General features: G+C 39.5%; 1 protein-coding gene across 1 annotated transcript; it reads left to right on the forward strand.

Annotated features, from left to right (window-relative positions):
• The first annotated feature begins 333 nt into the window (after positions 1-333).
• grm5a (glutamate receptor, metabotropic 5a) lies at positions 334-25,840 on the forward strand. Its single transcript, XM_034140618.1, has 18 exons — positions 334-523; positions 1,328-1,639; positions 1,726-1,859; positions 2,469-2,730; positions 3,171-3,285; positions 5,408-5,657; positions 12,612-12,847; positions 12,951-13,072; positions 13,153-13,277; positions 13,361-13,529; positions 17,177-17,303; positions 18,390-18,507; positions 19,335-19,521; positions 20,840-20,998; positions 21,307-21,432; positions 21,568-21,750; positions 21,845-22,011; positions 22,997-25,840. The coding sequence occupies exons 2-18, from the start codon at positions 1,412-1,414 to the stop codon at positions 23,874-23,876; spliced, it is 3,588 nt and encodes a 1,195-aa protein (XP_033996509.1). The 5' UTR covers positions 334-523; positions 1,328-1,411; the 3' UTR covers positions 23,877-25,840.
• Positions 25,841-26,288: the final 448 nt, after the last annotated feature.

Genomic DNA, 26,288 nt, shown 5'->3' on the forward strand with positions numbered 1-26,288 from the left:
ATTTCAATCAAACTAAAACATGGACCATTTCGAATCGGTTATTACTGTGAATGCTGCATGGGTGTGCAGGTGAAAAATAATCACGCCTTACCAATTAATTGCACACCAATCGCATATAGATCATCACTTTCCTCAACACCATTGGTGCTTTGACTTACTTGTGAACAATTACCATTTTTCCTTTATATGTGTGTACTTTTTGTTGATGCTAAACATGCGTTTTCTGTGGCTCGGCTCCCTTAGCTTTCCACAGCTCTGCTCGTTTAGTCACTGTTGCTGCTCCATGCTCTCCACTGTTTTGGAGTAGGAGGAGGAGGTGGAGAAGGAGGGGGGCCGCCGTGTGCGTCAGTAAGTCAAACATGTTCCAATAACGAGCTATATTATCTGCTGCTATTTGCAGTTTCCTGTAACCAGGCGCCAGACTGAGCTTGAGCAGAAATCTGCAGCGTTTTTCTTTTTGCTCTTCTGTGATGGAAACGCTCTCAAAAGGGATGGCATCTGCAGGGCTGCGGGCAGAAAACAGGTAGGCTGAAGTTGTCTCTTAGTTTGGATGCGCGCTACGCAGACGTAATTAATTGATTCTTAAATTCAGGAGCGATGTTTTCGTAGGGTGTTTATTCTTCATTGTACACAAAGCCCAGATGTAATTTATTAAAAGTTGCATGAAGCCTTGCCAACATAATTTCAGCACGAGCAGCTTAATGACATGTTTAAGTGGGGTATAGAAAGTTGTAAATACACTGGCATTTGTGAAATATAACCAACCTACTTTTCTTTGTTTCCATTATCACTGTACTTAAAATACATGTGCTGACTCAACTGAGTAAGTCTTTTACTAAAAGGTCCTAGTTGACTGTCTGGTATAATATTCACGTGCAGAAGGAAGAGGTGTAGCCTACTTTTGGCCATATCTCACGTTTTTATTCTGCCATTCCAATTTTAGATTTTTTTAATATCATTGTTTTCTGTTTCCGAATGACTTCTTTTCGAATAATAATTTCAAATATCAATGTATTTCGATAATGGGAGAACCTTAGCACCTAATAATAGCCTTTGCACATTTTAAATATACAATACAATCGATGGATAGATAAAATGTTTGCTATGGGTCCTTATCTACAGTATTAGGAATTATTCAAATATAACTTTCTTAAAATAATAATCTGAATCTGTGATTTTTTTCCCTTCAAATTATATTCATTACATAACAATTCTGTTTTAAGAAAAACAAACTATAATGGTCGTCAGTGGTTCTTGTCAGGTTGGTAAAATAACGATTGCTTACACCCTGAGCTCATTCACCTTCTACCCCTTTCCCTTTCTTCAGGAATATAACCTTTACCCTGTACACTAAGAGCACCGTGCCAGAGAAAGCACATTCATCAGAACGTCAGCTCTAAGAGGAATAAGGATGGCTGGAGGAGCAGGGCGAAACCCAGGGATGGGAAATAAATTAGGGTTATATGTTAGGCTGTTGGCAGTGACTGTGATTCTGGGAGCTGATCCGGGCTGGCTGGGCCTCAAAGAGCGGGCTGGGGTCAATGCCCAAAACACTGAGAGAAGGGTATTGACACATATCCCTGGTGACATCATTATAGGAGCTCTGTTCTCCGTCCATCACCAACCACCTGCAGACAAGGTACATGCTGCGTGTTCATGCGTATGTGCTCATTTTCTCCACATGTGTATATGTGATGTCATCAATCTCACTTGGGTTTTGCTCAGGTCCATGAGAGAAAGTGTGGTGCGGTGCGTGAGCAGTATGGGATCCAGAGAGTGGAGGCCATGATGCACACTCTGGATCGAATCAACGCAGACCCCACTATCCTCCCCAATATCACCCTGGGATGCGAGATCAGGTCAGAAACCATTTACAAAACTTCTGATGTTGTTGTTCTTTGCAATGTTTACTGTTAAATTATAAATGGGCCACACAAGGAAGAACTTTATACAAAAGAAGGGTTTTGTCTGGCCAGGGAGACTTAAGGTAAGGGAAGAGGGCTGGCTACAGGCAGGTGGAGTTAAGAAAGTCTTAAGAGAAGATTGACATGTTTCTTATGAGTAGGTAATGAAATCCCATTGTCCATTGTAACATCAAATAGAATTGCAGGTTTCACGACACACAGGTCACACTGACCAGCAGGTCAATCTGACCAACTAACAAAGGGTGGCTGACAGATTGCAGTCAAATGTATCCGAAATGCCATGTGCATCTTGAAGAAGTAGGTCGCTGCAATGATTCCTCCTCTCCGTGGCATAAGGGCTGTGAAAACACAGCAGGGGAACACAAAAAGGCACATTTGTACAAACAAGACTTTGTAAGATTGATGTGGCTGACTCATATAAGCTTTTGCTGAACTCTGGACTGCATATTGCTCACAGCTCTTTTTTTTGTTTTTTCCCAAATCATCTATTTGGCTTCTCCAAACCGTCACCTTTTCCCTTCATGCATGCCTAAACACTATCAGGGACTCATGCTGGCACTCTGCGGTGGCGCTGGAGCAGAGTATTGAGTTTATTCGGGACACACTAGTGTCTAACGAAGAGGAGGAGAGCCAAGGCAGGTGCACTGCAGAGGCAGGGAGCATGTTGCTGCAGGCAAAGAAGCCCATTGTGGGAATGATTGGACCAGGATCCAGCTCCGTGGCCATCCAGGTGCAAAATCTCCTTCAGCTCTTCAACATCCCACAGATCGCTTATTCAGCCACCAGCATGGATCTCAGTGACAAGGTAAGACCAGTTAACACAAACAACATTATGAAGGCTTTAGAAAACTTCATATTGAATTCCAAGGTTGCAAAAATGTCTTCATCAAATGTTGTATTTTCATTTGCTTACTGGTTTTGTACATATATTATATATTGTAATATATATTTCCCTAATTGCATTGTATTGTACTTGCAACTCTATTATCATGTGACTATTATGCAGCCATGACAACTACAAGGGCAGACATTTCATTGAGTATCTTAAGGATGGTTATATAATATGACTAATGGAAAGCTGGTGATAATAGGCCAGGTAGAATACATTAAATAATCTAAAAAAAAAACACAGCATGTAGGGTGTTTTGTTCATTGAATTTAACTGGAATGATGTTTATAATAAGGGTTATAATGGACGCAAATGTATACTGCCAGACTTATGGACATATGCATTCCTTTCAACAGAGCCTGTTCAAGTATTTCATGAGGGTGGTGCCATCCGATATGCAACAGGCCAAAGCCATGGTAGACATTGTTAAGAAATACAACTGGAGCTACGTGTCCGCAATACACACAGAAGGTAAAAGTGTGTATAGTGTGTGTTATAGTGTGCGTTACAGCTTAACATTTGTCATTCTGTCACTCTCCTGTCATATCTCTCTCATCGTTATTTACGATTTCTTTTTGTTGTGTATACAATATTCTCTCTCGTGTTTTACATTGGGTCAGAACATCTGCATTTTTGTGGGCAGTGTCTGACTAAGTTCTTATTATTAGTTCTTGGTTTCAGTCGTTTTCCATCTTTTCCTTTGAAGTAGAATTGAAGAAATATTATAATTTTACTCACTAATATTCTGACCTACCGTTGGAAGAAGAAGAAGAAGCTGAATCTCCACTATCATTATCAGTGTGAATAGCCTCAAGCACACTGGGGACACATAAACACGAACACACTCCTCTGTGAAACATCACATTTGAGTTGTTACAGTACGAGGCCATTATATCTATGCATTATTATCAAATTCATATCAAATTAGCTCTGATTATATATTCTTTGTAATCCTGTTCATTATTGGCAAAGCTTCCCAGGGAACATCTGCCATGGGCTTTGAACTCTCTGGGAAGCATGGCACCGTGTCCACTTATTTCAGTGTTGCTTCACTGATCCCATTCTCAGAGCAGTCTCTCGTTATACCCTTCATTTTTTATTTTTTATTATTGTACCCGTATGTATGCTATCTTTTAATACAGTGAAAAAGATAGGAGACCAACAATTTATCTCCCATCATTATAGGGAACAATCAACTTTAACATTTAGTTTTGTTTGAATGGACGGATGTGTATGTGAAGGATGGCTTAAACACTTACGTACATTTCCTTTTTTGTTACCACAAGTGGATCTAGGATATTTTTGTAGAGCAGATGTTCAATGCAGCCCTAACCCCCTGAAGTACAACTATAGGCACAAGCAACACACAGGGATATCACAGCTTCAACACATCCAGCCCCTGAATCACTAATCTCACCAGAGACAAAATATATAGTATTGGCATCATTCTCAGTAAAAAATACCCAACATATTCGATACCGTACCCTCTATTTACTGTGTCTTTGTAAGGGCTTGGTGGCTCAAGGCCATGGGTCTATAAAACATGTGTTTTGATAGCAATACATTCAAGTTTTGTCCTTATGAATACAAAAATATTGTAGATGATATTTAGAGAAGAGGTCTGCTGAAAGGTTCTCTTTCAGGAGAAAAACCTCATGCCCTGGGTAGCTCTTCTTGTATAAAATACTTGTGTTTTACTGTTTATGTTGCAGAATATTGCTATAGTCCAGAAGGCTGTAGGATATCACTGTTTAACAAATTAAACTGTGTGTATATATGATAACCATACATATTTATTTGTTCTCTTTTGTGATCTATTTGACACTACCTAGACAGCCGTATTGATGTTTTGCGTAGTTACAAGATAAACAAATATGACATTGCCATGCTCAGTTCTGGGGTTTCAAATCTATGTTATTCCAACCTTGTTAGACCTAGACAGTGACTTTAATGCCCTATCTGACAAATGCAAATGCACCTTGCTTGTGACTCTTCATGACATTTGCATAATCTAATAACAAGCTTTATAACCCAGTTAATTATATCAGCATTCCCACATACAAAGCAAACAACACTTCTCTTTAAAATAGTCTAATGCGCTGATGAAGGCACAGAAATCCCAATGACATCAAAGAAAAAATAACTAAATAATTACGATGCAAATAGAAATGGCAGCCCCATTTCCTGACACATTAACAGGGAGTTGAATCAAGGTAACAGTTTCATACAATTACTACTCAAGAAGGCATGCCACATATTGGAGTAAAACTCACACGTAGTAAAAAAAAAAAAGAATGCCTCAAACGGTGCCTTGCCCAGAGTGAGAGCACACTCGCTAAGCAACAGAAAGTAGGTGACCTCATTTTGAGCAAAAACAGGGAAATGTAACCCCTGACAGTTGCCATAATGGGGACAAATTCTCAGTGTTGTGCCGGCATTACATCAGAGTATTTCATTGTGCACACCCCGTGTATGCCTGTGTGATCATACAGACTGAAAGGGTGGGAAGCAGAAAAACAAGAAACAAATGCATAAATGTTTACGAAATATTGCAATGTGAAAGACCATTTAATTAATGTTTTCCCCTTCTTAGGTAATTATGGTGAGAGTGGTATGGAAGCATTTAAAGACATGGCAGCTAAAGAGGGGATCTGCATCGCCCACTCCGATAAGATTTACAGCAACGCAGGCGAACAGGGCTTTGATAAGCTTTTACAGAAACTACGAGCCCATCTGCCCAAAGCCAGGGTGGTGGCCTGTTTCTGCGAGGGCATGACGATCCGTGGAATACTGATGGCCATGAGACGGCAGCGTCTTGTGGGGGAGTTCCTGCTGATTGGAAGGTGAGTGGGCGATTGTGCTGCGTAGGATTTATTCTTTCTAATGGACCCTTTGTTTTGCTTTCATCAGCAGTTGGAATATTTGACTGAAATATTTGTGCTTCAGATTTTTTCATAGTCATTTCCAATCCAGTCTCTGCAGATGTCCAGCATCATCAGACAAGATGTGTTTGTTGTCATTGGGGCCATCTTTGTCTTCTCATCATCATCATCCCTGTTATCAAATTCATCGCATCCATCAACTTCATGGTGGTCTAGGAAAATAAAGGTATTTTTGTATGTATTTCTTACAAGTGACACAAACTAATTTAAGATGAGTGAGATGCAAAAGTCTATCTTAAAATACCATCTTATTAGGACTATTTTTTCATTTGGTCTCAATCTCTATTCGTGGAAAAGCTAACTGCTAAAAAGCTGCTTTGATTTGATTTAACAATTATTTTAATTGTAATACAATTAGTTTTATTCATGCAGGTTTTTTATACAACCACATTCAACCTGCACAAATGTGCTTGCGATTCAATCCATTTTAGGATCCATATTATAGACTTATAGTGAGTAAATCGGTAAATGAATTATAATACAGAGGTGTGTGGTGCAGTGGGTTGTGTGTTGGTTTTCGGATCAAGTGGTCACAGGTTCAAACCCCACTGCAGTCGTTGTGTCCCTGGGCGAGACACTTCTCCCCAAATTGCTCCTGTGGGGATTGTCCATAGTATTGAGTATGTAAGTTGCTTTGGATAAAAGCATCTAATAAGTAACATGTAATGTAATAAATCTATATTTAGTAGGACACTATTGGTATTGGTGCTTCATACCAGGTATTGTTTATTAAAAGTGGACAACTAAATACAGCAGTGATGATTTTCCAATAATAATTCATTACTAAAAATGTAGCAATGTAACGACATACTAAATCGTTATTTTTTTTTCTTTTAGGGAAATGTAACCAGTTCAAATGTTGTTATGTGCTGGCTCATTTAAAGATTGATTTAAGAACCGGAAAAAATAAAGACTGGGCAACTGATGCAGGAGGGACAGAATGCAATTAAAAACATGAGGCAAAAAAATAAATGGGAAAGAGGGGGTTGATTTAGCAGGAGGTTTCACACTCTCCGAGAATAACATGTTTTATTTTAAGGTTTAGCTCTCTGGCTCACTCTCGTCCCTCGTGTTCTATAAATGCCTTTCCTCATTAGGAGCCACATGTAGGCTGTCGCTCAAACCTGACAGCAGGAAGCATAAAATAACCTTGAACTACATTACAAAACACTATGCTCTATAATCCAGGTTAAGGTGGCAAATGTATGTGTCTTTTTGTGCGATCATAAATAAGCCAGTACTGTTATATGTGCTTCTTATTAATGCTGCTTTCTTTCAACGCTTCTGACCTCACTTTATTGGCCCCATCCTCCATCCTTTTCATCAGCATGGAAGATTTGTCTCCAGGTTTTTGTATGTGCGCAGTGCATTCATGCTTAGTTTCCATTTATAGAAAGAGACACTCTGAAGGAGAAGATAATGATTTTTTTTGTGTGTGTTTTGTTGCCAGCACTGCCTAAGCCGATTTCAAACTGTTGTTGCCAAGTCACTGTCATCCTTCAGACTGTACGTATAGAAATCAGTTGAGAAATGACAGTTATCGCATATATTACAAAGACATTGAGTTGTGATATTCTAACAGGCTTTGTTCTCAAAACGAGGATGGCAAAGAGTCACACAAGTGCAGTACTGTCCTTCTTTGTATTTAGCCGACTATTGAATGGATTTACATTTTTCTCTGGTGACATCCTGAGGTTTTGAGATAAAGAGGAAGTATTTTGCCTTTTTTTTATTGGTTTTTGTGCATGTAAATGGTCTGCAAAGGCTAAACTCCCAAAGTTCCCTCCATAGGAAGTTTCTCTCGCACACACTCCCCACACACTTGGTTTCAGACAGAGGGTGAAAAGAGGTGCTGCAGCACAGGCAGTATGAGAAAAATAAAGAGCTTTTTGGACCTTAACGCATGGAGACATGTCCCATTAGATTGGGGTAAAATCGATGTATGTGCTGATGTTGAAACTGCATGGTCTTATTTTTATCTTGGTTTTATGAAAATGATTGATAGACATGCACCCCTGCGTACATTTAGAGTGAAGGGACGAGACAATCCTTGGTTTTCTGCTGAATTGTCTAGTCTCCTACATGAGAGAAACAAGGCCTGGGCAAAGGAGGAAATCAGGCTCAGAGGTAGAATGGCTGCGATTTAGGCAGCTAAGGAATAGCTTCACATCGCAAATCAAAAGTGCTAAGTCTAAGTATTATCTGTCAGTTACCACAAAGAACCTGAATAATCCTAGAACATTTTGGAAAGCCATTCAATCGATATCCACCGGTGAAATCCGAAATGAGCTACCTCCTTGCCTTACCACAGCATCTGGCACTATATCAGACAGGGCCGCTATTTTAAATTGTTTTAACGAGCATTTTGTGTCGTGTGGCTCTCTGTTTGATTCTGTTACTAACTCTGCTACTGTGAACACCACAGTCTGTGACTCTGAAAAACGTGGTTTGGAAAACCCTTTCAGTTTTTCTCCCTTTTACTATTGAAGTCGTTCATGAAGCCTTAACCAAGTTAGATCCAAAAAAAACGGCTGGTCCGGACAACGTAGAACCCTTCTTTTTAAAGATAGCTGCAGATTTTATTGCACCACTTGTTACTTCTCTTTTTAACCTCTCCCTCAGCACAAACACCATACCAAAAATATGGAAGTCAGCTTATGTCCTTCCTCTACATAATTATAGGCCCATCTCTAAATTGTCAGTTTTGGCCAAGGTTCTTGAAAGCCTAGTGAGTGAGCAGGTAAAGGTGTTTTTATGAAAAAATGACATCAGTCAGGTTTCAGAAGCAACATAGCACCATCACTGCGACAATGAAAGTGGTGAATGATATTGCGGGTATCTTAGACATTACATTTTATTTAGCTGACGCTTTTATCCAAAGGGACTTACAATTACAGGGACATTCTCCCTGGAGTAACTAAGGGCTAAGTGCCTTACTCAAGGGCACACTAGTGGTTGTGTTCCTGGCGGGATTTGAACTCACAACCTTCCGATCTTCAGCCCACCTCACTATCCATTAGACCACCACTACCCCTCAGACAATAAGCAGAGTTGTGCAGATCTGTTTATTGATCTTTCCAAAGCGTTCGATACCGTCGATCATCAAATCCTGAAGCAGAGGCTGGCCAGTATTGGAATATCCAGCCATGCAGTGGGGTGGTTTGTGAACTACCTCTCTGAAAGGTCCCAATGTGTTCAGTTTGATGGGCTGTATTCTGAGTGGTTAAACATTACAAATGGTGTACCACAAGGTTCTGTTTTAGGTCCACTTTTATTCTCCATCTATATAAACAGTTTAGGTCAAAATGTTGATGAAGCAACTTTACATTTTCATGCTGATGATACCGTGATGTACTGTGCAGGTCCCTCCATTAAGGAGGCTGTTGTTAAATGACAGGCTCTTTTTAATATTATTCAGACGCAGCTCTCTGAGTTTAAGCTTCTTTTAAATGTTGATAAAACTAAGGTAATGCTATTTTCAAAAGCCAAAAAGACACCGGAGACCACTTTGGATATTGTTACTACGCAAGGAAAAGTACTCAAAGTGGTTACCTGTTTTAAATACCTTGGTATCTGGCTTGATGATTGCCTCTCTTTTAAACTTCAGGTCAATAATCTGCTTAGAAAGCTAAGGGTGAAGCTAGGTTTCTTTTTCAGAAACAAGTCCTGTTTCTCGCTTGAGGCCAGGAAAAGGCTAGTCACTGTGACCTTTTTACCTGTGCTGGACTATGGTGATCTGATCTATATGAATGCACCTGCCCATTGCCTGAACAAGTTAGATGCCGCCTATCACAGTGCGCTGAGATTTGTTACTAACTGTAAAGCACTTACTCATCACTGTACCCTGTATGCCAGGGCAAGTCTGCCTTCACTTACTGTTCGGAGGCTCAGTCATTGGTACATATTCATATATAAAGCCATGCTGGGTAAACTACCGACTTATATATATATATATATATATATATATATATATATATATTATATATTGCCTAAGATCCCAGGATGTGTTTTTATTACATGTGCCAAGTGCTAGGACTGTTTTAGGTACTAAAGCTTTTATGTGCGCAGCCCCTCTAGCTTGGAACACTCTGCAAAACATTTTGAAACTGAGCATTTTGGTTCCCCTGCATCATTTTAAAGCTCGGCTGGATGAAATGATATTTGATACTCATGGTACCTGTCATTGTGAATAGGTTTGTAAATTGTACCCCTGTAATTATGTTGTATGACGTCCTTTTTGTTTTCAGTTGTATTTATGTTTACATGTGTAACCAATGTGCTGCAGGTCTCCCTTGAAAAAGAGATTGTTGATCTCAATGGCATTTCACCTGGATAAATAAAGGCTACAAACAAACAATTAGAGGGAGACAATACAAACATGAACCTAAACATTTGCATAATGCGGCCCCTTTAATTTATGATTTAATTTTATAGGTTATCAAATAGTGGATTTGAATCATGCTGTTCAGTTTAAAGATTCATAGTCACTAATCATGTTATCTTTGTAAACTAAACTAAGCAGTCCCCTGCTAACAACTGGCAATTCCTTCAGTCACAATGTAACAATGATTCAGTTCAAAACAGAAAAACAAAGCTTGCTTAGGTTGTGTGTTTTTCCTCTGTTACCTTCAGACAGTAGTTACATTTTTTTCTTTCATGTCTCGTTCAGTTTAATTATAGGAATGGACACCTATTCAGCCTCAAGTTAGTACCACTACACAGTAAAGTGTCCACTCAGTGAAGATCTGGCCAAAAGTTAACTAATGTGTGTGTTTCTGTGTGTGTGGGTGTATGTGTGTGTGAGAGAGAGAGCTCACACTTGTGTGTCTTGGAGCTTGTAGGTGGTGTAGCAACACGCTGCATACAGCATATTGCCCTCCCAGGTCGATGTGTGGGTTTCAGAGCTCTCGTTCAAGAGTGATTCAAACTATCCAGAGTCAAAGCCATCCATGCTTTTCATTTCCATTCCTGTCTTTTTTATGCCAGCATACCATTTCTGTGCTCGCTTCTCTAAGGATGTGTTATAAAATGATCTCCTTTCTCACCAAGAGAACCAAGCATCATAAAAAAGAAACACCCACACTTCTGTTGTGTAACTCTGTTGGCCAAGTTTTCAAAAATGACTTCCTTTGCTTTTTATGTCAGTTAGAATAGATAGAGGAGTTCATTTATTTGTGTGAGTGAGGTGTGCCTGTTTACATGTGTGCACATGTGTGGAGGTGTAAGCAGCCTTCTGTGTTTGTGGTTCATAGTGTCCAGAGGGAGGGATAATAATAGATGGAGCAGAATCATCTCAACCGTTCACTGATGAGATAGCTTTTTGAGTCCAAGCTCGTTGTTTTTAAAAAATGTGTCTGCAGATGCTGCTGTTTTCCTGCTGTTAAAAGTGTATTGACCATCAGATATCTTTTGTCATAATAGTCAGAAGGTGTTGATGAATAAAAGTTCCTATAGATAAAATAAAATTAGTAGATGAATCCTTAACATTTCCATGTAAAATTCATTACATGCTTTGACTTTGTCTGTATTTATAATGCATTGAGAGATTGGTGCATAGGAACTTGTTTGTGAAATTGAGATATTTGCTCATCAAGTTATTAAAGTTCATCATTGCAATTGTATCTAAACGGCCTTCACCAATAGTGAGTCTATGGATATTGTATTACTCAGCATTCATACACCAACTTTGCAAAACTTGTGACCATGGAATTGATATATACAAAACAAGTCATAAAATGCCAAACATGTTGTTTAAAATAAGTCCTCAAAGCACCATCAACCTTCGATCTCTTAAAGTTTTCAAGTTATCTTTGCAATTGAACACAATTCAAATTAAATGAAATCTTCAGCTTGGATATGTGAGCAAATACTTTTTATTTTTATCACCCAGTGAGTCGTGTGTCGGTACATCTGAGTCATCATAAGAAATATTTTATTTTACTGTAACTCTCTGCACAGTATTCATTAGGTGTATTTAGCGAGACACCACCTGTCTCTTTTCAATCTGTGCAATCACCCAGCTCTTCTTCAGCAGGCCACATTAAAAGTCACTGCCATCATGGTGTTATTCCTCTTTAAAAATACATTATGAACTACGCATGATAATCCTGTGTTTAGTTAAACCCCTACATTTTGAATCATGTTGCCTAAAAGTATTTTTTTCACATGAGCTAATGCTGGTTGTTATGGTAACATTTGCCTCCTGCAATGCTGATCTTGGCTATTTCAAGATGTCGAGTCTGGTCTGTTGGTGAAAGCAGTTTCATTGGTGTATTTGTGAACCAGGTTTAAAGGCTACAGTGTTGGTTAGGGGATGAAACTGTTCTTTCAATAACATCGTCATTATGTTTAGATTTTCTTTTCAGATTTTTTATACAAAATAAACAATATACATTTAGCCTTTTAATCTTTTGTTTCTCTGTGTCAGGGTTCTCTGTTCCTTAAAGAGAAAAGACAATAAGAAATCTTTCTGAGGCGACAATGCTATCCAAGCAATGACATTTGTGTGTGGGTGCAATATTAAGCAAGCATTATCAAGAGGCTCAAAATAGTACACAATGTGCTCTATATAAAAAGGAATAGTTCATGTGTAAGAATGAATAAGCAATTCTTGAAAAATGTCTGAAAGTCAACACATTTTCTATTATTCCTATGTTTGCCTGTAATATATTTTTGAATTTAAAACGATTATATAATCAAAAGCTTTACGAAAAAAAGGAAAAGACTATTAATGTAAATACAAACTCAACAATCATTTAAAACTAACATGTAAAATAGAGCCTCATATCTGTAATCCTTATCCTCACTAATGTTGTGCTGTACTTTCCTCCGTGTCTCTCTCCTCCTCATCTCCAGTGACGGCTGGGCAGACCGGTCGGATGTTACCGATGGCTACCAGAGGGAGGCAGCTGGTGGTATCACTATAAAGTTAAAGTCGGCATACGTGACCTGGTTCGACGATTATTACCTGAACCTGAAGCCGGACGATAACCTGAGGAACCCCTGGTTCCCCGAGTTCTGGCAGCATCGCTTCCAGTGCCGGCTGCGGGGCCATCCGCTGGAGAGCCTCACGTACAACCGCACATGCACCTGTTAGTACGACATCATGTAGCACACACCTCCTTCTACACATCCTAAAAATGTGGATTACAGTGCTTGGGTTTCTTCTTATGAGCAGGTCCTTGTCCTCCACAGGGAGAGAGTCTCTGCGCCATCAGTATGTCCAAGACACCAAGATGGGTTTTGTCATTAATGCCATCTATTCCATGGCTCACGGCCTGCACGAAATGCAGCAATCCCTCTGTCCAGGATATAAGGTACGTTAATTTACTGTGTGCTCATTTGCATGCTTTCTCATTTCACAGTATTGAAAATGTTGTTTTTTTTCTGGTGCCAGGGTTTATGTGAGAACATGCGGCCTATCGATGGCCGCAAGCTGCTTGAGTTCCTGATGAGAACAAACTTTACTGGTGTGTCTGGGGAGACCATCTACTTTGACCAGAATGGAGACTCACCTGGCAGGTAAAGATTATGGTGGGAGAAGTACAAAGGGAACTATGAATGTGTGCATGTGCTGTTTCATGCACACTGTATTTGTGCCTCAGGTATGAAATAATGAACTTCAAGGAGACAGGGGAGGATGAGTTCTCTTATATCCATGTGGGAAGCTGGGATCAGGGTGGCCTGAAGATGAACGATGAGGAAATCTGGAGTAACACCAGTGAAATCATCCAGTCAGTGTGCTCTGAGCCCTGCCAGAAGGCACAGATCAAGGTATGTACTACAACACACAGTTTTACACTGTAGATAAGATGTGTTTTGCAAAGTTATTCTAAATGTATTTAAATGATAACCCATTTGTATAAAGTAACGATAAATGTGGTGATTTTGTTAATCATTTTTTCTTCTTTTATATAAATGGTCTTCATTTTAATCATTAAAGGTGGGGTAGGTAAGTTTGAGAAACCGGCTCGAGATACACTTTTTGTTATATTCCATGGAATGCTCTTAACATCCCGATAGCAATGAATATCTTAAGTGCTTTGACTAAAAATCCATAAAAAAATGTCATCTGTGGAAGCAGTAATACTGTAAAAAGCACGACCAATCATCTGAGCCGGCCCGGCTAAAATAACTGGATGGCCTACCTGCCTGTCAGCCTTCCATCTGTGCACGGTTGTGTATTTTCAAATTCTAGCGCACTCGAGCTGGTTTCTCCAAAATTACCTACCCCACCTTTAAGGCCCCCCCTGAGGCAAATTTGTGTTCTTGGTTTTTATCAATAAAATGTACATGACCTGACATTTTATCTATCTGCACCTTCCCTTTTATTTGCATACATGATGTAAAATATATATCACCTTTTCAGGTTATTTAGATTCATAGCGTATGTCATACCATGGAAATTCAGTTTTACATATATTGGCAGCCATTTCATTATGATGATCTCCAAACCACAGACTTGGTATCATTCATTCATGTTATAGACAAGAGAGCATGTCGACATTTTACAGAAGAAAACTCTTAACCTGTTAAACCCGGAGGCCCCCGCCCACCGGGTTTTTTTTCACGAAACTGTGTCTCAGGGCTTCTTAACATTTAAAAACCTATTGATGTGTCATACCCACTTAACGGGAAGAAACTCAGCTAACTGAATATATGGATTTTTGTTACCGAAACAAAACACAAGTCTCACAAGAAGCGTCTAAATGAGCCTTGTGCGAAAAAAGGCTAACGCACTTAGCACAGAACTCACGGTAAAATACCCTTATTACTTATCGGATCTGCACAAACAAGATATCGATTAGCAAGCTGAGATTCCACAGATTCCAGAAATATAAGTATCATCACTGAGCTGAGAATAGTGATGGTCTAATGGATAGTGAGGTGGGCTGAAGATCGGAAGGTTGTGAGTTCAAATCCCGCCAGGAACACCACCACTAGTGTGCCCTTGAGTAAGGCACTTAGTCCTTAGTTACTCCAGGGAGAATGTCCCTGTAATTGGTCATTGTAAGTCGCTTTGGATAAAAGCGTCAGCTAAATGAAATGTAATGTAATGTAATGAGCGATCAATGCATGGAAAGCAAACCCATACATCACACCACGTAGCTTTACGGAGCAAACACAGGACATTGTCTTACCTTTGCTGTTGTTCTGATCAAAAGTTGTGTTCAATGGCATTAAAACGATAAAAATGCTGCTGAAGGTTAATCCAATGTGTCTGTGTCACTTTGAAATGATTACTGATAATCCATCGTCATATTTATGGCAAAAACTGAGTTTTCATATATAGCTGCTATGATAGCTACTAGAGTGTATGACTGCTTCCAGTTCAGGGGCATTCTGGCTACGCATCACTCATTCACCAATGGGTAATGTTTAGATGGATTTTAGGAACTTCCCCTCGATTCTATTGGCTCTAACGGTTAAAAAGAGGTGTCAATCATCAAAATCGACCAAGGGGGGTCAGAGATATGGAAAATGCACCCAAATGACCCCAGAAGTGGGTTTTTTTTACTCAGGGCTTAACAGGTTAAGCAATACCCACACAGCAGTCGTGATTTGGGCCCACAGGTTTGCAATCTGTAAAATTGGTCCAATCATATCCTCGAGTATCCCACCGGGGACTCAGAAAAGCTCTTTGTTCAAGCTGTAATCACGTCCCATCTGGGCTTCTGTAGCTCCCTGTAGCTCTTCCAAACCATGGAGAACACGGCAGCCTGTCTTCTCTTAATCATCCCAAAAGTCTCTGATATTAAACCCTTCCTACACACTCAACATGAACTCCCAGTAATGTGGCAGCTTGTGGGGAATTAAAAACGTGAATCTCACACATAACAATTTGAGGGGACCTGCTTTTTACACCTCCAGGCCTCAGACCCCAGCCCACGCTGCATAGCTCGGCTCCACCAGCCACTTGGCTCTCTTTTACCCATGCTGACCTTGACAACACATTGGAGTCGTTCCCTACCTCCTATAATTTTAGCAATGCATTTCTTGAAAAATAAAATATTTCCCAATTTCAATCCTTTTCATCCACCTATGAAGCCTCTCCATGGTTACCATCACAGGACTACTGTAACATGCAGGCGACACGTGTTTTTACGATTAAGAGCAACTTAAAGTTTTCCAGTGATGGCAAAAGTACACACATCCTTTACTCAAGTAGAAGTACAGATACTCGTGTTTAAAAATACTCTGGTAAAAGTAAGAGTACGGACTAAACTTCTTTACTCAAGTAAAAGTAAAGAAGTTTGGGCTTTGAAATGTACTTAAGTAAAAAGTACCCATAACTAGCAGCTGTTTTAAAGAGTACCTGACCTCCCTTTATATTAATAGAACAATAATGTCATTGTTAGCTAATGAATGTTTCGATGCTGAACAACGGCAACATGACAACGTTTTCATTGGTCGCTCTTCTTTAGAGAAGACCAGGAAATGATGGATACACGGATCGTGTTCAAATCAATAGGCACGCAATAGGCGCGTTCACACCGGAGTACTTTTACCCGTACTTTTCCCGTTTAGTTCCGTTAGTGCCTGGAATTTTGCGTTCACATCAAAAAGAGTACTTAGTTCCGAGAACTTTTACCCCCATTTTTAGTGCCTGCTAGAGAGCTGGTACTATCCTGGGGAGAAAAAAGTACCAATTTTGATTGGCTGGGCTAATTGCAAACCACGCCCCGTAAAACTCTGAAAAGTTTTGTGAAGCCGCCATTGTATTTGCTGGCATTAGCATTAGCATTAGCCCCGCGCACCAACGGAGAGAGAATAACTTATGGCAACACAAAAGAAAACATGGGAGCGGTGGAGATGAGGAGGTGTCGGCGTTCTGGCGATTTACTCGGAAGGCTTCAGTAGAAGCTGCTGGGAGTCCCAGCAGCTTCTACTCCCCAACTCCGGGGACTTCCGGCCGGGGACTTCGGGTGGCAGTATACGCCGTGAAGTGGTTTGCGGCCTGCCAGTAAACCCAAAGCAGAAGAAGAAGAAGTGACGTCAGCGGCTTCATTTGCGTAATCTTCCCTCAGGGAACTTATTCCGGTGTGAACGCGATCTGTACTTAGTTCCATGGGGTAAGTGCTGGCACTAAGTGCTGGGCACTAAGTACGGCAAAGTACTTGGTGTGAAAGCGGCTAAGGACTCTAAATAATAATGATCACGCCACCAAACACAGATTAAAACTAAAGTAACCAGCCTGTTTTGAAAATGTAAGAAGTAGAAAGTACAGGTATTTGTGTTCAAAATGTAAGAAGGATAAACATATTCTATACATCTTTCTCTTTTTTCTCCTTTGATCCCCCGATGAAGACATCGTAATTTCCCTGTCCTACAGAGCAGTCAGAGTGTAAGATTAGCTACAGCAAAGTGCCATTAGAGCTTTGAGACCTTTCCACCCCTTTTACTACTGTGTGTGTCTCCAGGTGATCCGCAAAGGAGAGGTGAGCTGCTGTTGGACCTGCACTCCCTGCAAAGAGAACGAGTTTGTGTTTGATGAGTACACTTGTCGAGCCTGCGTCCTTGGCTTCTGGCCAACAGATGATCTCACAGGTAAATAATACACTTGTATTCATTCTATGTCCTATATATATATATGTTGCACTGTTGGAGGAGCCTGTGACATACGTTTTTCATTGCCACATCTACACTGTAGCTAATGTGCAAATGACAATAAAGCCTTGAAACTTTCTTTAGGTGTCTGATAAATGCAACTGGATATTACCAAACAGATTGGAGGAGACTTGAATCTGGTTCACACTCTCATAGTGCGCCTATCTCCTTACATCTTTTGTCGACAACCTCAAAAAACTTGACAAGACTCTAAACTAAGACACAGAAATCCACACAAATAATGTAAACACACCACAGTACTTCAGATCCTTGTTTGAATAGGGCATTCGGCTGAAGCCTTTTAAACTCAATAGTCTGTCAAATGCTTTGAAACCCATTGTCTTGCCCCTTTGTAAACACTTATTGTCTCCCACGGTAATTCTGTTCATCTGTTGTTGTTGTTTATGTGTATCCTACATAAGAGAAAAGCAGTGTGCTTATCCTGTCTTCTCTCTGATCCCTCTTTTCTCCCTCACAGATCGCTTTTAATGTTTCACAAAATATAATTGCCTCCACTCTCATTTCCCCACCGCATCATTCACTGACTTTTTACCCTTAACAAGTTGTTGTTCAGGGTAAATAGTGCAGTAGATATGATTAGATAATATGCACTTTATTGATTCCAATGGAAATGTTTGCGTTGCAGCAGCATAAAAAGACAAGGCATTGTACATTAGAGAAATTAAAAGACCAGAAATAAACAATTAAAAATGTAAACATCTCAAATAGAAATAAAATAGCATTAAAAAAGTAGAAAATATACATGTTGAAATACAAATAGTAAACTAAATATAAAGCAGGATTTTAGATATTCATTAAGTGTGTAAGGAATGGAATATTACACTAAATATAAATGTACACTGTGAGTTTAAGTCCAGTTATCCAAGAGAAGCTATGGAGCCGAAACACATATGGCTGTAACACGCAAATACATGAATGCACATCTAACTGTCCCTTTTGCAGACAATACAATTGAAGTTTTCTTTGTCTCTTTTCTCTCTCTGTTCCTCTCTCTGTTTGCTGCAGGTTGTGAGCCGATCCAGGTGCAGTATGTGCGTTGGGGGGATCCAGAGCCCATCGCTGCGGTGGTCTTCTCCTGCCTGGGCCTCTTGGCTACACTTTTTGTTACTTCGGTCTTCATCAAGTAATTACAGCCCATAGCTTTACTGGTCAAATATCAGTCAAACAGTTAATGGGTTAACTTTAACAACGATGAATAGAAAACCATGTCTTGTGTTTTTATGTTCTATATGACGGTTGGATTACTCATCAAAAACAAACTCAAATTGAACTTGCATGTCATTTTGTGTTACTAATAAGTTTGTTTTTGTATGTCACATTATGTTTTACAGCTAATAATAAGTTAGTTGAATGTACATCTTGAGATATTATGTCTGACATCGGATCAAAATAACAATGGTTCAGTTTAACTCTAACTCTCAATGGTTCAAACAACCTATTTGTTTACTAGGTAAACCGGTGTGATGCCGGCCTTATTTACACCAAGTGAAAATATATTCAAATGTAAAAAATATATAAATACAATTAGTTCATACAAATAAGATTGCAACTCTATGCTATCTTGATTGAAACCTGTGAGCATGCACATTATTGTATATGTTGAATATCATTGTGCAGAAGCAATGAAGAAGAAATGAATTAGAATGAACATATACATATTAGATCAAATATATCTAATATGTATATATGACCCAATATGTAAATATGTTCATTCTAATTCATTTCTTATTTGATAGTTATTTCATCATTTTTAAATGTTTATCTGTAATCGTATTAATCTGTGTGAATCTGTGCTGTCCTGTTTTTCATCCTTACCCTGTTGCTGTTAAAACTCCTGAATTTCCCCATGGGCATTAATAAAGATCCATCTTATCTTCTCTTATCAATACCTTAATACTAATGCATCTGTTATGGTAATTACGTGAAACATATAATCTTATCTATCTGTAGGTTTTGGGACACTCCGGTGGTGAAGTCATCCAGTCGTGAGCTCTGCTACATCATCCTGGCTGGGATATGTCTGGGCTACCTCTGCACGTTCAGCCTCATCGCCAAGCCCCACATCATCTACTGCTACCTCCAGCGGCTGGGCATCGGCCTGTCCCCCGCCATGAGCTACTCTGCACTCGTCACCAAGGTACTTTCTTTTTTTATTTCATTTTAATGAGGTAGAGGCAAACATATAAACAATTCAAGTAGTAGAAGTTAATGTCATGTTTCACAAAGCCCCTAGGTTCAACCATCTGACTTTGACATCAGTGTTTTGTTCTGTGACACTGTACAATGCAGCCTAATGACACTTATACTGTCTGTTATGTGTGATTGCACCATTGGGAATGCCTGGAATTTCACTGTACTCTGTGTAGTGACAATAAAGGAATCTAATCTAATTCCATAATTTAAATCAGGGGTGTCCAAACTACGGCCCGGGGGCCAAATGCGGCCCGCGGACCATTTTGAATCGGCCCTCATCAAATTAAAAAAGTATAATGGAATATGGCCCACAAATTAAACTTGAGCTTGTCTTATATTGTACTTCTTAAATATAAATGTAAAAATATATTACACAGTAGTATTCATGTGTTAATAAGAACACTTTTCAAACACATTCAGTCAATTCAAGTTGGAAACATTTTCTAACATATCTTAGTTGATAAGAAAAAAGCCCAATGACTTATTTACATAACAAGCTTGAAATACACCCTTCCTATTTCTCCTTATTATAATCAATCTGAGGCTTCTGTTTTAAGGGATGAGCTGCCAACATTCACAAGCATCATTTACCTACATTTGATTGATTTTGCTAACTTATACCTGAACCTATGAGGCAGTATACCTCTAGTGAGCGGCCCAGCCCTTCGTATATTTTTCTGTATGTGGCCCTCGGTGAAGAAAGTTTGGACACCCCTGATTTAAATAATCTAATTTAGATTTAAAATGAGTTTTACACCTCCATCTCAAATTGGTATTGGTATTGAGATACTTTAAAAGAAGGTTTGTTTGCCGACAAACTACGAAATGTACACTCAAAATAGCTATTGATGACCCATTCATTTCGTATTACGCACTTACTGAGGTGGTGGAGAACTAACAGATAACCATGCAGTGAGCAGCTAACGGTGTTTGTTGGACCATTTGGCAGAAGAGAGATGTCGATCAAACCAAAACATGTGATCAGTCTAATTTCCACTGTCTATCGCAGTCTAATGTTTTTTAGCATAAATAGAATGGCATTTGAGGATAAGTGCAGGAGTAAAAAGGCTACCTCCAGAGATTGGATGATGGCCAATTGTTAGATAGGTACATTAGAAGTGTAATCTCTGTGTGTGGGTTGAGGCTAAGGTTTCAAGATCTAAAAAACAGAAAAGGGGATTATCATTATGAATCAGCATGAGCAGTTTTTATCGACATTGTAATCGAAGCCTGCATAACCATTGAATCTATTTTTTATCCAGACCAACCGTATAGCGCGGATCCTGGCAGGCAGCAAGAAGAAGATCTGCACCAAGAAACCTCGCTTTATGTCCGCCTGCGCACAATTGGTCATCGCCTTCCTACTCATACTGCTGCAGCTTGGGATTATTGTGGCGCTGCTTATCATAGAGCCACCACAGGTATATAAGAGTGTGTTTTTACCGTGTCAACGATGTTCATTTATTATTACCAGGTAGGTTGACACGTACGAGGAATTTGACTTGATGTCATGGTGCATACATAAAAGTTAAACAAAAATTAAAAACACAGATAGAGAACTATTTTAAGAAAACTATAATAACATAAAAAAATATAGTCAAATATAGCAGTATTTACATAGAAATAGAATGGAATAAAATATGTGCAGTAAAAAGAAAAACTGATATTGTGTACATTGTGTGCATTAATGTACACACAAAGAGTGATCGATCCCTTTCTCTCCTCCTAGGTGATCTATGACTACCCGAGCATCAGTGAGGTGCATTTGATCTGCAATATGACCACTCTGGGGGTGGTGGCGCCGCTGGGCTACAACGGCCTGCTTATCCTGAGCTGCACCTTCTACGCCTTCAAGGTACCTCAGCACACCCGTAGTTATTAATACAGTCCCAATGCACAGGTTCATGGTTTTCTTTCTTGTACCTTGTCTAATTTTTCTTCTTCAGCCTACACCGTTTTTCAAATCTCTGTTCTTAATTTTCTCCCACAGACTCGTAACGTTCCAGCTAATTTCAATGAGGCCAAGTATATTGCCTTTACCATGTACACCACCTGTATCATCTGGCTGGCCTTTGTTCCAATTTACTTCGGCTCCAACTACAAGATCATAACCATGTGCTTCAGTGTCAGCCTCAGTGCCACGGTGGCTCTGTGCTGCATGTTTGTGCCAAAGGTAAGACAATGAAAACATCACACAGTTGAGAATGTTCTTTAGACTCTGCATCTTGTTGCTGATAGCTATTGTGTTGTTCATTTTTCGTGTTCAGGTATACATCATGCTGGCCAAACCTGAGAAAAATGTCCGGAGTGCTTTCACAACATCCACAGTGGTGCGCATGCATGTCGGTGATGCCAAGAAAGTTACAAAGACCGGAAAATCCACTAGCAGCATGGCCAACTTGTTTCGACGCCGTGGCTCTGCGCAGGACATCAGGTATGATTAAATAAATACACCTGTGCACAGTTGCATAAAGGAGAGGGAAAACACCTCCTTAAAGTTGCTCGTTAAGTTTATATTCAATTAATATTTAATTGAATGTTGTATATTGTGCATTTTGAAATCTTAAATTATGTTTTCTTCTACATGTCCCCGGCAATTGAAATAAGAAAAGATACTTAACGTATTATAATCCAATCCAACTTTATTTATATAGCACATTTAAAAACAATAGAGTTGACCAAAGTGCTGTACATCAATAAATATATAAAAAGCAGCATAAATACATTTAGACAAAACCGATAGGACAAAAATAAATTTCAGCTATTACACAGGAGAGGATTTTTTTCTAAAATAAATCTCATGAGGGCGTTATAATATTAGTCGTCACCTTCTATACTCCTTCCATTTAATTGTATTATCATTTCATTTTCAATATTTACTTACTGATTTTATATCATGTCATCTTTTGGCCTATAATTACACAACAATTTGGCGTCCTTTTCTGCTGAATTCTGTCCATTAGTACAAGAATACACAAGCAAACTCTGCTAAGATATTTCCATGAATTATCCGTGTTTCTTCTCCAACTGTCTTGGGTAAATCAGAGTCGATTCCACTACAGCAGGGTGAATATGCCAGGAAAAAACTGCTCCCCGAGCTGAGAAAAGGCTACCTCATTTGGGTTAAGTACTCCCAGAGGAGACTCGCTGCCTTAAGGAATTCTCTTTCTAGGGAAGATAAAAAGAAAATGGAGGGAGATGTGAATTTACACAGATGGCAAAAGATTAAATGGGGGGATGGAAGAAATTCAAGCGAGAAGAAGTAGAACAGAAAATTACTAATCCTGGTATTATAGTAAAAGACGTTATTTGCCAACATGTACTTTATGTCAGCAATCAAATGTATATACATGTATTTATATAGAAGATATGGATATTTACCATCACTTCTTATCTAATGTCTTTCATTTGTTTTGCAGTTCCAATGGAAAATCTGTAACATGGGCGCAGAATGAACGCAGCTACAGACCGAACATATGGAAGAGGATGTCATTTCATGTGAAGAAAAAGGAGGCAGTGGAGGTAAACCAGACGGCCATCATTAAGCCGTTCTCTAAAGGAGGAGACGCTCCTGCGGACACCGTGGTCAAAGAGCAGTATGGCGACCAACATGTGCCTCCACCCTTCACCTGCTCCCCCTCCCAGTCGCCAAGGGGTTTCCAGGGAGGAGAGACGGGGGAGGACGGGGGAGCCTTACCCACCTACATACCTGAGAACGGAGCAGGGGTCAGAAGAAGAGGAGGGGACAACAGCCAGGATGTTTGTATGTTGGACGGGGGGGACATTAGCGTGATCGGCGTAGGGGACATCGGCACAGGGATGATTGGAGGCCAAGCTCAAGGCACTTGTATCATGGACCAAATCAGCTGTGTGGTTAACCGTTTCACTGCCAACATCAGCGAGCTGAACACCATGATGCTGCCGGGGGGGGTCACCGCGAGCCCCACGTCTACCCCTGCTGTTCCTACAGATGCAGATGCCCCCCCCTGCCCACCTCAGTACCAAACATCCAGGAGCATAGAGGCCCCCTCCACTGTCACCACATATGCAGAGGTTGCAGCCGTCTCCAATTTGTGCGAGAGTCGACCAGCAGGGAAGATTTATGAGCACCTGGCTGGGACTTGTAGCAGGCGAGCCAAGGATATGGAGGAGCTGGTGGCTCTGACGCCCCCCTCCCCGTTTAGAGACTCATCTCTGAGCTCCAGCGGCAGCTCCACCCCCTCGCTGTCCCCCGCCTCAGAGGCTGAGTACGACCAGCTGCTGCTGAGACACTACAGCCAGAGCTCCTCCTCCCTCTAAACCTGCTCTCTGCACACCAGTATTTTTTAAAAGACTTTCTTTAGATGGGACCAGACTCTTGGATTGCTTTTTCTACACATGGATATTGAGAAAAAAAAACACATTTTCAGATGGGATTCAAATGCGCACACACATGCCTCAATTGAGAGGACTGACAGAAAACACATCAGTGGCGAGACTACAAATACAAAAGGATTAAATTAAGCAAGTCAGTGCTTCATCATTTGTCTTCAAGTGAGTAAAAAACTTGACAAACTAAAAGACACTTACGGGCATTTTACACCACTTTTAAATGCTATGATAAATGTCAGAATTGTTTCAACTTTCCAAATTCCAAAGAACATACTGATAAGCTGAGAAAACAAATGTGAAATTGCCTATTACATTTTTATTTCATTATAACTTTGTCATTGATCCTAAGTTACCAAATATTTATGTTCAGTGTTTCTTTGATTATGCCAAAATGGCTTATATACTGAATTTCAAATAGACATCTGATTTTCTTTTTAGGTAACTACAGGTATTATTAGTAACTCTTAAGATAGTTGTATTTCAGTTGTATATTTTGCATCACATATTATAATAAACACAAAAAGCGTGATTTGTTTTTATTGCTTACTGTATCGCTGTTGTACATGTGATGTTTTTTTATATCTAATAATGTGAGATCTGGTGGATGCCGATTGTATCAGCATGATGGCGTCTGTATAGAAGATAAAAGATAACTTTCCTGAAATGAAAAGGTTAGTTTTCCACGTCTTTTTCCTGACCTCTTGTTTGTTTTCAGTCCTGAAAGACTTAAGCAAGCATTTTGTATCCTGATGCTAGAGGAGAACATGTACAGATGCTGCATGAGGTGAATCAGAAAGCAGGGGTTTCCAGTGTGGAAAGTTCTCAATGACCCTCCCTTTTCTTGGAAAGAAAGAATGAATCCCCCTCCCATTTTGATAGGACAAGAGCTCTTTGTGTCTTAAAAGAGTTAAAATACCTTGTCTTAATGGACTCAACGTCATCAGGTGTCTAACCGACAAAGACATGGACTACTTGGATGTGTTTTTGACTCTTTTCTCTAGAAGTGACTTAGCTGAATGTACAATAAGTTGTAATTTGAAGTGGACCAAAACGATCTTCCTCCTCAGGATGTGTCTGAACCAAAATACCTTGACTTTAACTCATAACTGCCGAATGAGCACCGTCTTTTGTTGGCTCAGTTTGCATGATGTCAGGATTTGGTTTCCAATCTTTAAGGTACATTTGTAATGCATTTCTTTTTGATATTCTACATGTTAAACCAATAAGATGAATATATACAGTAGCAAAGTAATGATACCATGTGTGGGTGCATTGATGTGTTTTTATCACATATATCAGTTCTAGGAGAAGAGAAGCAAACTGAAAATGTGCCAGATTTTTCAGACATCCATTACAAAACAGTTGTTTTTTTAACTCTGTATGTGCGAATGTCTTTTTGCAGTAAATTACATGTTTCTATGAATGGGCTCATGGTGCAGGCATTATAAAGAGGATGTTCTTTTTTATAATATTTTATAACATTTAACTATGTTATTGATCAATTATTGAACATTCTTTTTTTATATCTGCATTTTGGACTGTCTGATGATAGGGACAATGTTAAATAACAGGCTAGCAGATGTAACTGATGATATATATGTCATAGCTAGCTTATGCTCATTTAACAAACATATTTCTTCTGTATGTTTACAGGCAGAAATGTGTTCATGTTTTTTCAAATTTGAAGAATTTTCTACTGGCTTTAGTTTGTTAAAATTATCATGAGTAATTCTCATATTTGCATGCAGGTTTGTGCCAATTTTTGCAGTTGTATACTACGCTTTATGCTAATTATTCAATCTAGAGAAGATGTTTGTCTTATTTTATCATCTGCATTTCATAATTTACAATCTAAACTAATGTTGAATTAAAGGTTTACAACCAAAATGCAACATACTGTATGTTCTTGTAATTGTTTCAATTCATTGTAAATACAATAATTAACATTGTAAAAAATGAAATGTTTTCCCCTTATTATACGATTAATATTATATTTCTCTATTCAAAGTCAAAAGCACAACTGGAACTAGAATAAAATGTCTCAAAGTGACTTTAAATTACCTTTTAAATATCAAAATGTATATGCTATTAAGGAGCCAGTGTTGTAGTCAAGTCACCAATTCACGAGTCCAAGTCACTCTCGAGTCACCACCCTTCGAGTCCGAGTCCAAGTCTGAGTCACCAAGGGAGAGTCGTAGTCGAGTCCGAGTCCAAGTCCGAGTCACCCAAGGAGTGTCCGAGTCGAGTCCGAGTCCGAGTCATCATTACCTGTGTTCGAGTCCGAGTCCAAGTCTGAGTCACCTAAGAAGAGTCCAAGTCAAGTCCGAGTCACAAGTCTTC

This window comes from Trematomus bernacchii, unplaced genomic scaffold (assembly GCF_902827165.1).
Source record: "Trematomus bernacchii unplaced genomic scaffold, fTreBer1.1, whole genome shotgun sequence".
NCBI lineage: Eukaryota > Metazoa > Chordata > Actinopteri > Perciformes > Nototheniidae > Trematomus > Trematomus bernacchii.

Coding starts and splice junctions, on each gene's coding strand:
- grm5a (XM_034140618.1), top strand. CDS start 1,412: ATGGCTGGAGGAGCAGGGCGAAACCCAGGGATGGGAAATAAATTAGGG. Junction 13,278..13,360: donor AATGGAGACTCACCTGGCAG/GTAAAGATTATG, acceptor TTTGTGCCTCAG/GTATGAAATAATGAACTTCA. Junction 22,012..22,996: donor GGCTCTGCGCAGGACATCAG/GTATGATTAAAT, acceptor TTTGTTTTGCAG/TTCCAATGGAAAATCTGTAA.